General features: G+C 45.5%; 1 protein-coding gene across 1 annotated transcript in view; it reads left to right on the plus strand.

The window, feature by feature from the left end:
* Positions 1-352: 352 nt before the first annotated feature.
* ST8SIA5 (ST8 alpha-N-acetyl-neuraminide alpha-2,8-sialyltransferase 5) overlaps positions 353-14,228 on the plus strand; it is a 52,194-nt gene continuing 38,318 nt past the window's right edge. The window contains 3 exon segments of the mRNA XM_033085655.1: positions 353-410; positions 812-912; positions 914-945. Coding sequence (XP_032941546.1) covers positions 353-410; positions 812-912; positions 914-945 — 191 coding nt within the window.

The following is a 14,228-nucleotide window of genomic DNA, read 5'->3' on the forward strand; positions in this document are numbered from 1 at the left end:
TGCTTGTGCTTACTCTGGAGGAATAGGGGGAAACAGAGGAGCCCAATAGTGAGCGGTGTGTGGCTGAAGGCTCTGCATTCTGCATGCAAATGCCACAGCACCGAGCCACGGCACGCTGCTACACAGAATGCAGTTTTCCTGCTAGCCTGACCAGACTGCTGCAGCTGCTTTCTTTTTTTTCCTTTTCTTCTTTTTTTCTTTTCCTATTTTTTTTTCTTTCCCCCTGCAGGGCTCTGATGAAATCCTCATGATTGTTGCATGCTTGTTTCAATAATAGCACGCCCCAGTCACGTCTCCTTGCGAGCACATTTGGTTGGAATCACTGAGCAGAAGCAGAGAAGAGCTGACGACTATGTGCTTCCAACGCAGGTTGCCGGAGCCCCGTGTTTGCCATTGGCTGCAGTTTTCTGGTTTGTGGTGCAGCTTCCCCACATCTGGAATATGAAATGGGATTGAAGTAGATAATTGCTAGCAGCGGGTTTTCAAGAGAGGCTTAGAGGGAACAGAATGCCTCTCGCACAGCACAGGCTGCCTGCGCTGAGAGAGCTCTGAGAGATGATTTTAGATGTTACCCACGGTCCTGAATCTCCTGGAAACTTTACCATGGAAGCAAGCCACTGCGCACAGTCCAGGAAGCTAACATCCAAAAGGGGCAAGGAAGGGGCAGCAGGGCCAGACAATGGGCTACCTTGTCCTTGGATTGCTCACAGAGAAAGCCAGCAGGCATTCCCCTCCGCCCCCCAGCAAAGAGGGCATGAAGGTGGCGATGAACTGAATTTTACCCAGTGAAGCTTCAGTGGCTTTTAAGAAGGATGGGGGTACACTGACCCTTCGTCAAGCCGGGATTTGCTGGGGAACAGAACTTTGTTCTTCATCTTCATCTGCGCCTTTGCCGTGGTCACCTTGCTGCAGGCAGATCCTCTACGGGAGAAACTATCTCAAGAGGTAAGGGGGGACCAGAGGGAATGGGAAAAAGTTGTTTGATCAGACCTGAGAGGAGATGGGGCTCCAGGGAAACCTTTACAGCAGTTCAAACCACTTCTCAGTGTTTTGCTGACGGTAACAATACCTTTGTCAGTTTGGGAAGGTGCATCCAGCATCTGTAATGTGTGTTAGATTATAAACGCAGGAGAGGGTTAAGCTGAATGTAGTGTTTGTGAGTTTCCTGGATTTTGCTCTAGTCCTCAGCTGTGGCAAAAATACAGGTTTGTGTTCAACTTAAACAGACTGAGTATTTGCCCCTGATCAGAACCCTGCCTTACAAGGCTTCTTGTGAGTTCAGGTTTAAACGTCTCGAGATTGAGGGAGCACGTTCATTGCTGAAACTTCAATGTCTTTGGAAACAAACATGCAGATGCAGTTCCTAAAATCAATGTTAGTGTTCCAGATAACCGAAGAGAGCACTTTATTTTTGCGCTGCTGTGTTCTTATGAATTGCTGCTGAGACTGCTTTCACTGTCGAGCACATCAATTCTTTGATCTGAAAATGCTCTTTTCATCAGCAAGCACCGATGGGGCTCTATAAATGTTTAACCTTGACCCACGCAGAGTTTATTTTACTTAAATCTAGTTTGGAGAAGTTACAGCTTGCAATGATTTTATGAAGATGAATGTTTCCCTTACATGCTTTGAGGTAAGTGTTTCAGTTGTGCAGCAGCTGCTGTGGGAAATTTTTTTACTGGGATTAAGCTGCATTCTGCCAGGAGAGATTCAATGGTTTGGTTCTTGCTTGCTTGCAACTCATGTAGTTGTTTGCCTTGTGCCAAGAACAAGCAAAAATGCTGGCAAATCAGCAAACGTTTCTCTCTGGGAGGGAAAAACAATCATGATATTAATATGTTTAGACAGGGGTGTTGTTTATCCACAGAGCATTTGTGTGCCTCAAGTAGCACAGGGCCTTGTCTGGGGGACTCTGATTTTTGGGGCACCTTAGCTCCAGAAAGATTTGACTTCCTCAGCTGGAAGAAGCAAGAAGTGTAGGAAATATGGGGTTTTTGCTTGGAGAAAATTGAGGGGAAAAAGGATAACTGACCTGAAACACCCAAATTAACCTTAGAAGAAGAAAGCAATAAATACATCTCTCTAAGCAATCACAAAGGTGAAAAAAATGTTGTAGCAGGAAGGAGTTGGATTTGCCATGATGGGGAACTTTTAAAGAAAACAGTTACCTGAGGAGGTACAAAATCTTCATATTTGGGGGCTTCAGGAGCCTGGCAGGTAGACAAGGGTAGTTTCTGAGCTTTCTCAGTGTTAAGAATATGACTTTATGGCCAGGTCGAGGTCTCATCTTGCCTTATTTTCTCAGTTTTTCCCATTTTGTCCCTGGAGGCCTGGCAGCCCTACCAATCCCTGCTTTTTCCAAGTCAAAATGACCACAACAGGATTAGAGAGTGGAAAAATAAATCCCAAGTACAAACTGAAACAAAAAATGGCAGAGTAAAGATAAAATGATGAGAAAGATGCAACCAAAAAACTCTTCTACTGAGTGTCTCTGTGGCTTGCCTCTGTCCCTGCCTTATGCCCTGGAGCCTCTCCTGTCACCATCAGGGAAAAAAAAAAAAGGCTGATGTCCAATTCCCAGGATTTCAAGGAGAAAGCCTGTTCTGAGCCCTCTGCCATCAAAGAGTATGGAGATGAGTATATATTTTGTCACTTGGACTGAAAAACACAGTTCTTTTTTTTTTTTTTCTTTAACTCGAGCTTGCAATAATTTGTTTATTTTTCCTTTTTCCCCATTTTAAAAAAATTTTTTGGGTTTTAACTAATCATGTGAAATATTCTTGTAGAGGGCTCCCCTAACTCAGTACAGAAAAAAAAAAAAAGCCCTCAGCTCGTTTCTGCTGGGAATTGGCAGTTCCCATCTTCCATGGAAATAAAAATGCAGGATGTGGCTGTAAGGTTTTGGTGACAAAAAGGTGATTTAAACAGTGCCTGTGTTGTTACCCACAATATTTTCACAAAGTGTAATTTTTTTTTTGGTTTTCTTTTCCCTCCCTCACTCCCTCACATCCTAATAGCCCTGCAGTACCTTCTGGTGAGCATTCCAGGGCAGTCTGGTTGCCAGTGAGCTCCGTGCAGGGGCAGCTGTAACCTTTAATTAATCTAGCATTTCTCAAATCTCCGTGTTAAGCCCCCTGCTAGAAAGCTGATTCCGGCTGCAGGGCTCCTTGGACGTGTTATAACTTGTACCTGGTGGTTTTGGAGAGGGGAAGTGGGATATTTAATAGTCTGGTGCCACTTGCCAAGCTGCCTGAAACCCTCAGCCATTTACTCAGATTCCACGTGCTGCTGGTTTGGGATGCTTTTGCCTGCATCCCCACACCTGCATCAACAGTGGGGCCCCATGGCCTCTTCCCAAGGCAGCAGGAAGAAATTCCCCAGTGGATTTGGAGAAACCTGAAGATTGCCCTGAAGTACTCCTTCAGTAAATGTACACGTGCTTTTAAGTCTAAATATAACACTGGGGTAGCTCTTTGCTCTGGCAAGGAGGTGGTGGAAATGGGTAAAGCCCAGCAAGGCAGGGCAGTGTGACCTAAAACAAGCACAATGCAGGGGACAGCAGAGGCTCAGGGCTGGTCCCAAAGAGCAGAGTGGAGAAAGGTTCCCTTTTGTGGGAGAAAGACAGAAAAGTTTGCTGCGTGGCTGTAAGGCTGTGCCGTGCCACTTTCCCTTACAAGCAGGGAATGGGCTGGTTTGATGGCCATGAAATCCCACCTGAGGCTGTCCATGGTGGCTCAGAGCCCTGCACTTGCCCATAGCCATGCTCCCAGAGCATCTGTGGGGGGGCAGAACTGTGGACAGGAAAGGATGCTCCAGGAAATAAACTCAGCTCAGTGAAATTTGATAAGAGGCCAAGGGGCCCAGCCTCTGGGCAGAACTCTCTCTTTCCCCTTATGGGATGTTAATGGGACTCCTGGCATTGCTGGAAGAAGGAGACAGTGCAGAGATTGAATTTCTAGGCATTCACACATTTTTCCCTCACGGTGTAATGTTCTCCACTCCTTCCTTTGCAGCTTTATACAGTGTCATCAGAAAGTAGAATCCTCCCCACCTTTATTTTTTGCCCATTTTCAGTTTTTCCCCAGGTGGGATGGGGTGTGGTGCTCTCACCAAGGCCAATAAAAGGCTTTATATCCCTGTAGTTGCAGCTGAAGTCCTGACAGGAGAGTCAAACTGCAAGCTGGAGAAATGGACATGGGGAAGCTCTGGTTTCTGCAGCTTCTGATCCCCAGCAAAAAGGATGATGAAATGAGATATAATTAAGGGGACTTTAATACCGCTCTCTGGGGTAATTATTTTATTTTAGGATTAATGTGATGATTAAAAATCCACTGCATTGATCTGCTAAAGTAGGTTAAACGCTGTGGACTTCTGCTTAATCCAGAGCAGCCACTTGCTTTTGTATTGACTCATCTTTCCAATGCTCGCCTTTCAGCTGAATTTTCTTTTGAATCAGATGCTCAGCTGAGGGCTGGCCTTTTTTTGTCAGCTCTTGTTTGGCCAGTAGGGAATAATCCTGGATTACATCAGGAAACTGCCACTACTGTAAAAAAATGTTGAAGTGTGTCTTCATCTCCCAACCTGTAGCATGGGGGAGATCAATAGGACAGTCCTTCCCTTTGGCAAGGGAAAAATATCAAGCAATACTTTGCTGTATAGCAATATTCTGTTGGCAGGAAATCCACTGAATTCTGGGTGTTTTTACAGACTGAATTCTGCACAGGGAGAGTGTCAGCTGAAGAAGGAAATCTGCGCCTTTAAAGCTCCTTTTTTTCAGCTGAGTGAGGAGAACACATTTCTAAAACTATTAAATAAATATTACCCCAGGGCCTGCCAGAGGGTAAATAAAAGATCTCAAAGAATTACACAGCAAGAGTCAGCAAACCTTCCCATGCAGGTAGCCTGCATTGTTTGAAAGGTTTGCATCTTCTAAATGAGAATAAAACATCATTCTTATGTATGTGTGCCCTCTTACTAATATAAGAATCTCATGACTTGAGGTAAACCCATCACATTTTAATATCTTAGGCAGCTTTATTCAACAGTTCCAAATCAATTCCTAGGCATCCTTACTTCTTTCCTTACCATAAAGGATTATTTGTGATCACATTCTGCACTGCATGGACTAAAGGAATAAACACAGAGAAAATAAACCTGAACTACATATTTGAGGGATTATTTAGTCTGTATCCTAAAATCGTGTCATTCTTACAGCAGGGACAGCAGGAATTCCAAAGGGGACATGGAGGCTACATGAGGCCCAAGCTGTATTTTGTCCTAAACTGGGTTTTTTGTCCTAATACAGCCAGCTCAGGTGAGCTGAGAGCTTCTGCCCCATCCCTGGCAGATGCTTCTCTGGCCAGCTCATAAACACCCTGTGAAAGTGTTAACTATTACCCAAACCATCCTATTCCTGTGTTAAAACTCTCCTTCCATTTAAATATCTTCCCCAAGAGGCGTAATCTGAAGGTCACCTGGTGAGTCATCTCTGTCTGGTCACACAGCTCTGTGCTTCCAGTTCTAACCAGAGGGAATTACTACCCCACAGAAATTACATGTATCCTGTGAGTCATCTGGATGAATCCCTGACAAAGTGCTAGGCAGGTCTTGGGTTTGGGGAGGTTTTCTTCAGAGAAGAAATTTCAGAGCAAAGTCTCCAAACAATTTAGAGCACCAGAAAAATGTGTGTTTATGGGATATGGGCATCACCTTAAAGTGGCCAGATGAGTCAAGCACAGCAGGAGAAGCTGAGGCTCCAGCCACGCTGTTCCAGGGCATTCCCAAGACCACTTTATGGGATGCAGGCAATGGGCAGAACCAACAGGGAGCTGATGGATTAATTCAGCAATCCCCAAAATTGTGGGATCACAGAATCCCTGAATTGTTTGGGTTGGAAGGGACCTTAAAGCTCATCCAGTGCCACCCCCTGCCATGGGCAGGGACACCTTCCACTGTCCCAGGCTGCTCCAAGCCCTGTCCAACCTTGGACACTCCAGGGATCCAGGGGCAGCCACAGCTGCTCTGGGCACCCTGTGCCACCACTGTCACTGGGAATAATTTCTCCTAAAATGTACCCTAAACTTTGTCAATTTGAGGCTATTCCCCTTTGTCCTGTCACTCCAGGCCCTTGTTGGCTCCCTTCACTTGCTGGAAGGTCACATTTAGGTCACCCCATTCCCTTTCTCACTGCTGCTGTTGGTTGCTTTAGGCAATTTTCCTGAATCCAAAATTTTTTCCTTCTTCTACTTAAAGGTTTGGGGATTTTTAATTTTAATTTGCTGCTAAAGGAGAGCATCAAGTGGCTGAAGATTTGGTACTAGAGTGTGAGGAAATGTTATTTCCTCCCTTGTGCTCCCTGGCAGTGCTCCCCACAGCCCTGATGCAGAAATCCAGCAGGGTTTATATCCCTGCTCCCTCTGTGCTGTGTTTCTAGCACTGTTTTGTTTCACCTCTGCTGTTGAGATGGCAAAACCACCTGCTGGTCTGGTCAGTGAATTGCCAGCCCTTCTCCACTCTTCAGATGACAGTGAATTAAGGTAATTATTTCAGTGTTTAAATGTGCAAATTGCATTATCCCAAGCGTGCCATCCCTGGTGTCTTACCCCATGGTCCTTCCTGACCTCAGACCACGAGAGATGTGTCACTACAGAGTGGCCTTGGGACACTTGCCCCTTTTTTGTGGCTGTGGCCACCCAGGAGCTCCTAGGTCAGTGTCCACAAGCCCACCCTGTGGCTGGTTTGGATCGTGCTGGGCTGCAGGAGCTCCCCAGCAACTTTTTGCCCTGGAGCAGAGAATTATAGGTGTCCTGCTTACCAGCCATAAAATGGTCATCATCATTACTGATTAATACAGGCACAACCAAATACTGATTCTAATTAATCTAGTACTCAGCAGCAGCTTCCTTCAGTCTAGCTTTGTTGTGTGAAGATCTAGGCCTGCTTCTGTCTGTGCAAACAATTCTTGTTGTGTATTTGACTGAATATCTGGGTTAAATCCTCATTTTACACAGATCTGTTGCCTCAATATGACAAAGTAATGGTTGAGTTTTGCCAATGCCCAGCATTCAACACCTTTTCATCCAGTGTGATTTAACTGCTGTGACATTTCTTTTATAAAAGAAATGCCATCAACTTGTTTTATGATGTTTTGAAAAGAATTACCTGTTTGGCCTCTGTGTGTGTGGACAGATATGAAGTTCAGTCTTGCCTCCATTTGTAAAGAGCCAAACCCAGAGTCTTGTGTTCCCATTTTGGGTTTTTTCCACCCATGCTCCCCACAGCCCCAGCTGTGATGGATCACAACCCTTGACCACTCACCTCTGTGGCCAGTGTTGATGACCTGGTAACTTGTTCCTTTACTTTTGACCCAGTTGGAGTTTCCTGATCCTTCTTACACTAGCTGGACTTGGTTAAGGCATAATTACTGTGCAAAGCTTTGTATTTTCTTACTTCCACTGTGCTTCGTTCTTACCCTTGATTGCTTTTTCATTTCATTTCTCAATTTTTAATTCAAGTGTATTCATTGCTCAGCAGTCCATGTCTCCCTCAGGCAAACCATGGACTTAACCTCTCATTTCTTTGAGGCAATGCTTGCCCTCTGTTACTTTTACCCATTTTGCTTTTCCATCAGCCCTGCAGATAGTCGCTGTCCTTCCACGTCCTCTTTATTTAGTTGGGTTTATGCTTTAGTTCTCAGCCTTAAAAGCAGCCTCTGTCACTGGTTAGATATTTTCTATCAGAACAAATGCAACCAAAGCTGGGTTTTTGACAGTCCTAACTGAACATCTTAGGCTGTAAATATTTTGGAGGGGTTGCGTAAGTGGCAGGATAAGATGGTGCCATCCACTTCTGTGGTGGAGAGAGGGAATATCTGCTACTCCTGTGCCTGGCACTGGGTGCACACTCAATGTCTGTGAATTCATTTTGCTCATTGTCTTCAGCATGAGCCCTCAGGGCAGAGTAGGGACACTTGACCTGATGCTGAATATATTAGTACTGGAAACTTGAGAGGCAGTGCAATTATTTTATTCAGATCTCTTGTGGTGTGGTGAGGTTTGGAACCCACGCTGCATCAGGCATCCACCATCTCAAATGTCAGAATTTGCTGGTGTCTTAAAACATTTGGGATTTCCTGTGAGACTCCATGCTCAGGGCTTGGTTGTTACGGATTTTTAGTGCTTTTCTTGAAAACCACCTGCCTCACTGTTATTCCATTCTGTTCTTGGTTTTGTGCTCCCCTCAGTATTACAAATAACGATATTTCAATTATTAATAATTATCATTATTTATAACTTGAATAATTACTACCAATAGGATTTATAAATATTATCTATTAATCTTTAGATGTTTATCTTCCAGCCACAGATGAGAAAAGTTGAGATTGTAATGGTTTGGAAGGTATCCTTTGATGTTCTTGATGTCCTGGTCAACATTAAATCCAGTTTTAGCCAACTATTTAAATTTGTTTTATCCTTCCTGGGAAGTGATTTTAGACCAAGTTATTTCAGACATTGCTTGTGAATATCTGATGCAAGATTTAACCCAAATGTGAAATGTGCTACGTGAAACAAAACTTTTTTTATATGTAATAATGGTTATAATCCAGAAGCTTCCCACCTGTGTTTCCAATTTTGCTTTTTGTACTAGTCAAAATATACTCCTCCACCATTTTAATACTATTATTTCCCGCTAACATAAAGAGCTAAACTTGTCCTTGGTATAATTCTGTAAGGCCAAGAGTGTGGTGATACCAGATGTGCTCCTTTCCCACATCCTCCATCCAAATTTTGTTTTTCGTAGGGCCCATGTTATTTAATTTCTTCCTTTTGCTTGAATATACCATTCCTACTCTTCCACACATTTTCATACAATTTTCAAAACCTTTTAATAATCTTGTCCCTGTGAGATGGCAAGTGATCTTGCTCAGTAATTACCCACTATCAGTCAATTTGCAAAGCTGTAGGTCACTGAGACAAAGGTTGATCTCTATTAATTCAGCAAGCAGAAGTGTGTATGTGCTTGTATCAGGACTAAAACTTGCATTTTACTAATTTCTCTGGAGAAATAACTATTTCTCTAAACTTGGCTGGTCAGATTCAGTGCTGCTTCCACTGAAAAACATGATTTTTTTTGGACTCACCTAAGGAGGGAAGTATCTTGCTCAAGTACAGTAATTTCACGAATACAAGCCGCACCAATTTGACCAAAATTTTGGTGGAAACCCGGAAGTGCGGCCAATATTCCGGGGCGGCTAATCTATTAACAAAATTCTAAAAGCTGCCAACACGGAAGTGAGAGCCCGCGGCAGCCCCAAGCCAAGCTGGAGCCCGGCCGGCCCCGGCAGAGGTGGGAAAGCCTGGCAGAGGCGGGGCCAGCAGTGTGGGGGCGGGCGGCAGAGCCTGAGCCAGCAGGGCGGGGCAGGGGGGGCGGCAGAGCCCGGGCCAGCAGGGTGGGGGAGCCGGGGAGAACTGGGGCTAGCAGTGCAGGGGAGCATGGCAGAAGCAGGAAGGCCGGCGGGTGGGGCTGCCTGGCAGCGGGGGGAAGCCCAGCAGAATCGGGGCCAGCAGCGTGGGGGAGCCCGGCGGTGCGGGGGCCTGCAGTGCCGGCCAGGGCGAGGAAACGCGGCGGCGGTGCAGACGGGAGGGGGCGGCCGGCGAGCCTGGCAGCGGCGGCGACAGCCCTGCCGGCGGGGCGAGCGAAAGCGGCGCGGGGCGGGGCGGGCGCGGCGCTCGCGAGGCGCGGCGCAGGGCGAGCGAAAGCGGCAGCGGGGTGAGCGAAAGCGGCAGCGGGGTGGGGCGGGCGCGGCGCTTGCGAGGCGCAGGGCGAGCGAAAGCGGCAGCGGGGCGAGCGAAAGCGGCAGCGGGGCGGGCGGCAAGCCCGGCGGCGGCAGCCCTGCCAGCCGGGTGAGCGAACGCGGCAGCGGGGGCGGTGCTGACGGGGAGAGGGGGGCCAGCGAGCCCGGCGGCGGCGGCAGTACCACCCAGCCAGCCCCGCCGAGCCGTGGCGCTGAGCTGGGCCACCCGGCCCCGTCGGCAACCATGAGCGGGCCGAGCCTGCCTGGCCCCGCCCCGAGCCAGTAAAGCCCGCTATGCCGCGATCCTGTTACTAATTGGCCAATTTGTGAAAGCTGCGCACGGATTCTCGCGACGAACGAAAGTGCGGCTAATATTCGGGGTGCGGCTTATCTATTGACAAAGACAGCAACATTGTCGAGGCACCGGGGGTGCGGCTTATAATCCGTGCGGCTTGTACTCGTGAAACTACTGTACTTGAGTTGGCCTCTGCCAAAGCTGGCAGGCTTTTGGTCCTGGATTCTGGAAAGAGGCCATCACACACGTGGTTTTTTCCCTGGAATTACATTGCACAGGTGAATTGAACCTGGACTGCTACAGCAGATATTTCTCTTTCTTTTCCTTTCTTTTCTTTCTTTCTTTCTTTCTTTCTTTCTTTCTTTTCTTTCTTTCTTTCTTTCTTTCTTTCTTTCTTTTCTTTCTTTCTTTCTTTCTTTCTTTCTTTCTTTCTTTCTTTTCTTTCTTTCTTTCTTTCTTTCTCTTTCTTTCTTTCTTTCTCTTTTCTTTCTCTTTCTTTCTTTCTCTTTCCCACTTTTTTTCTTTCTTTCTTTTCTTTTCTTTTCTTTCTTTTCTTTTTCTTTCTTTTTCTTTCTTTCCTTTCTTTTCTTTCTTTCTTTTCTTCTTTCTTTTCTTTCTCCTTTTAACTTGTTATGCCTTGCATATTTATTTCAAAGTGGATTGGGGTGTTTAAAGTGGTATTTAACGATTTGAGTAAGCATTTTTCTTTTTCTTGTCAGCTGTTTTCATTATGTTCAGGGACTAAGTCTGGACTTTTGTCAGGAGAGAGGTTTTGGACACAGGCTGGTCAGGGCACTGTAGGGCTGGGTTTGATCTCAGTGCCTCACTGTTCTCTGTGTTAACTATAGTCCTTTACTCCTTTTGGGCCCCCTCTGATGTCTTTTCAAGTGCAGTGTAAATAAACTTGCTGTTTCTGGCCTGTTCAAAATTAAAAGGGATCCTTATTTTTGCTCCAAAATTCTCCTTTCTGCTGTCTCTGCAGGCTGCTGTGCTCCTGTTCACACAGGACACTCCTGAAATTCCCCTCACCCAAGCTCCTCACTCCCTGGTCCATTTTAGTGAGTGTTTCCAATCACTCTCATCTGCAGGTCACTCATGCGTACCACGGTTTTCATTTTATTTTCCGTTCACCCTGTGGACACAGTGAGTCATAGTTTCCTTATTCTGCAGAAAGAAGGAACTGGATCTCTGGCAAGATTAACCATATGACTTTCCAACACCTCTGTGACATCCCTGTTAATAGGCTGGGGGCATCACTTTCCATTTTCAAAGACAGCAGAGTGATCATTTAACACTGAAGTCTTCAGTTCCTCCTCCTCAAGGACACAGGAATTACAAAAGAGGGAAACTGAGGCACACTGAAAGTGATTTTCCAGTGACTTTAGGAGGCCTTTGCATGGCCTGGGCTGTTGGTCATCAGGACAGGGACTGGATATGGTCTCTATACCTGAGCAGTGCAGCAGGGAAGGCCAGCACCATGACCAGGCCTGGAGGAACAGGATTGTAAATTACTAATGATATATATGGAATTAATGAGTATAATACTTGCTTACAGCTTTAACAGGAGCTAGAGTCAACAAAACCTGGATTTCCTGTCAGATCCTAATGGCCTCTTTGTAATTTCACGATTATAAGCCGCATCATTTTGACTAAAATTTTGGTCCGAACCCGAAGTGAGGCTTATAATCAGGTGTGGCTTATATATGGCTAAAGGACAAAAAGTTGCTGTTTTAGTTTGGAGGACAGGTGTCTGCTGAGAAAGGCAGGAACTTCTCTTTGAAATGGAGAATGTAAACTCCCTCCCTCCAAATTATTATAATTTGGAAATCAAGGGGCTTTCAGGCAAAGATATGGGAATTAGGAATAACAGTTCTTTACTAGGGAAATTAAAATAGAAATACAGTACTACAAAGAACAAACCCCAAACCCTGACACAGTCAGAGTACAACCTGACACCCGTCAGTCAGGCAGGGTGTTGGCAGCAGTCCCATCCCATGGTGGCTGCATCCTCCTGCAGTGACAGATGTGGCTCAGTTGGAGCAGTGCTCCTGTACAAGGTGCAGTTTCCCTCTGGAGCTCCAGTGGTGATGTGGAGAAATCCGGTTTTCCTCTGGAGTCCAGTGGAGAAAGGGGCTCCCTTAGTGTCCCAAAACCTTTGTTTTTATCTTGGTAAGAAATGTTGGGCTCTTCCCCCTGGCTGGAGCAACTCCCAATGGGATGCAGTAATTTTATCAGTGCCACAGTGGGACTCAATGGCCATGAGCAGAAAATGACTGGCTGGAGGAAGGATGGGCTGTGAAAAGATAAAGAACAATGCCCTGCCTGGTTTCAATGGATGGCCCATTAGCAGAATATCTGCCGTTGAGATAAGGATCACTGTCCCCACCCTCAACAGATGGTGATAGAACAGATACCTTCTATCACACTCTGTATTGTAAATGTGCGGTTTATAATCAGGTGTGGTTTATGTGTGGACAAAGAACGAAAAGTTGCTGGCACCCGGAAGTGCGGCTTATACTCAGTGCGGCTTATAATCATGAAATTACTGTACATATGGAGAAGGGATATGAGAACTGCTGGAAAACAAGAGCAGGAGAAGTGAAGAGGGAGCTCAGAAAGACAATTAAATAATTTTCCTTGTTCTTGGGGACATCCATATCTTCCTTCTCTTCCTCTGCTTCTCCTTCCTTATCCTTCTGTGCAGGCCAGCAAGCTGACTCAGGTTTTGGCTTAGCTTCACCCTTATAAAATAACATTAGCTTCTCCCTGGTTTTGCTTGGGTTTGGATTTAGTCTGCCTGTGGTAGTGGAGGTAGTGGTAGCTGTCACTTTTTAAAGATGAGTGGGAATCGCCTGCTGCCTGGGATTAAACGGGATGAGCTGGTGGTGTTTGGGGAATTGGTAGTGTCTGGAGTGGCAGGGGATCCTGCTGTCACCCAGAGGTGCTGATCACTGTGTCACTCAGCCCCTTGTGCCAGGACAGCACATAGATCTCTCTGCTCTCTCAGGTTCTGCTGCACACACAGCCATGGCCCACTCTGGACACAGCCCAGACCTCCAGCTGCACCTGGAGACTTTTGGGTCTCCTTCACTCAGCAGCTCCCTTGTATAAGCCTTGCCTTCCGTTCTGCAGTGAATTTTCACTTTTCCTTGCCTTTTCAGAAGGACAATAGGCAGTGGTGAGGGGGGATCTCAGTGTGACAGCAGCATGGGTGCAAAGCTTCTCTCTGCAATTCATCCACTTGCTCATTCTTGCCTTATAGTTCAAAAACCTCATAATTATCTGACATCCTCTGCTATTAAAACCCCTGCTTGTGTAGGAGTTGTTTTTTGTTTGGATTGCAGCAACAGGCTTTCAGTCTTTGCTTCCTGCTGCTTCCTGACAGCCGGTTTTGACAAGTCCTTCAGAGTCACTGCTGCTTTGTTAATTTTCTGGCTTTCCCCCCCCTCTTCCTATCATTACTTTACACCAGTGTTTATTTGACCACACACTGATTCAGCACTTAGAGTTACCAATTAGGATCAAAATATTGCTTTGACATTTACCTGAAACTCAAGGTCTCTGTTGCTAAGACATCCAACTTCATGGAGTTTCTCCAACGCAAGGCAGAGCATTGCTCATACTTCTATTTGTTGGGGTAAGTCTTGTGATTAATGGTAGCCACAACTGACGTACATCTTCCTTGATGAACATTTTGCTTACATTCAGGGGCAAAACAAAGCATCTCTGCACTGAGAAAGTTTCTGGTTGTTGCACTTTCTATGAATTCTTTCCTTGCTGTCATCAACGTCGCACATTGGGGACACATACCAATTTTAGAAGTTGTTATAATAGGGCAAATTGAGCAAATGGCAAAATTCCACTTGGCAATCATTGGCAATGATTCCAGGTTTAAAAATTAGCCTTTCTTTCTTTCTTTTTTCTTTCTTTCTTTCTTCCTTTCTTTCTTCCTTTCTTCCTTTCTTCCTTTCTTTCTTTCTTTCTTTCTTTCTTTCTTTCTTTCTTTCTTTCTTTCTTTCTTTCTTTCTTTCTTTCTTTCTCTTTCTTTCTTTCTTTCTTTCTTTCTTTCTTTCTTTCTTTCTTTCTTTCTTTCTTTCTTTCTTTCTTTCTTTCTCTCTCTCTTTCTTTCTTTCTTTCTCT

Source organism: Catharus ustulatus, chromosome Z (assembly GCF_009819885.2).
Source record: "Catharus ustulatus isolate bCatUst1 chromosome Z, bCatUst1.pri.v2, whole genome shotgun sequence".
NCBI classification, from domain to species: Eukaryota; Metazoa; Chordata; class Aves; order Passeriformes; family Turdidae; genus Catharus; species Catharus ustulatus.